This window comes from Carlito syrichta, unplaced genomic scaffold, assembly GCF_000164805.1.
Source record: "Carlito syrichta isolate Samal-C Ts95f unplaced genomic scaffold, Tarsius_syrichta-2.0.1 Scaffold311659, whole genome shotgun sequence".
In the NCBI taxonomy this organism is placed as follows: domain Eukaryota; kingdom Metazoa; phylum Chordata; class Mammalia; order Primates; family Tarsiidae; genus Carlito; species Carlito syrichta.
Window position 1 is genome coordinate 52,331 of NW_007255755.1, and position 554 is coordinate 52,884.

Consider the following 554-nt stretch of genomic DNA (forward strand, 5'->3'; position numbering starts at 1 on the left):
GCAGGTCGAGGCTGCGGTGGCCATGACGAGCGTGCCGCACTCCGGCCTGGGCCACAGACTCCAACCCAAAAAAGAAAGGAAAAGGAGGAATAGGCAGCGCAGGAAGCAGAGAGGGTTCGGGGAGCAGGTGTTTCTGGGAGGTGGACAGGAGCCTGGGGGAGAACTCGAGGAGGGCGCTGACCACGGAGAGATGGGGCTGGGGAAGGGCTTGGAGGTGACTTTCGGGGTGTCCATTACCGGAACCGGACGAGGTGGGGTGCGGTGCGAGTTGCCCCGGGCTGACCTGGGGTGGAGGCGGGGCTCCAAGCCAGAACTCGGGGCGGGGCTCTCTGAAGGGGCGGGGCCTGGGTGGGTGCACTTGAGAAGAGCTGTGCCTTTAGGAGGGGATTTGGCTGGGGGAATAAGGGCACAGGGCCTCGGTGAGGGATTGCTGGAGGGCCGAGCTTCTCGGGGCGGTGACGGCCGCGGAGGGGCGGAGGCTGCGTCCTGACTCTCTACCGCCCCTGCAGGCTGCGGGCTGAACTACCACAAGCGCTGCGCCTTCAGCATCCCCA

General features: G+C 66.2%; 1 protein-coding gene across 1 annotated transcript in view; it reads left to right on the forward strand.

Moving 5' to 3' along the window:
- PRKD2 (protein kinase D2) overlaps positions 1 to 554 on the forward strand; it is a 37,002-nt gene that overhangs the window by 8,278 nt on the left and 28,170 nt on the right. Inside the window, exon 4 of the mRNA XM_008068908.2 lies at positions 510 to 554. This exon is cut by the window's right edge and continues 306 nt beyond it. Within this exon, the coding sequence (XP_008067099.1) occupies positions 510 to 554 (45 nt within the window). The remainder of the gene's footprint in view (positions 1 to 509) is intronic.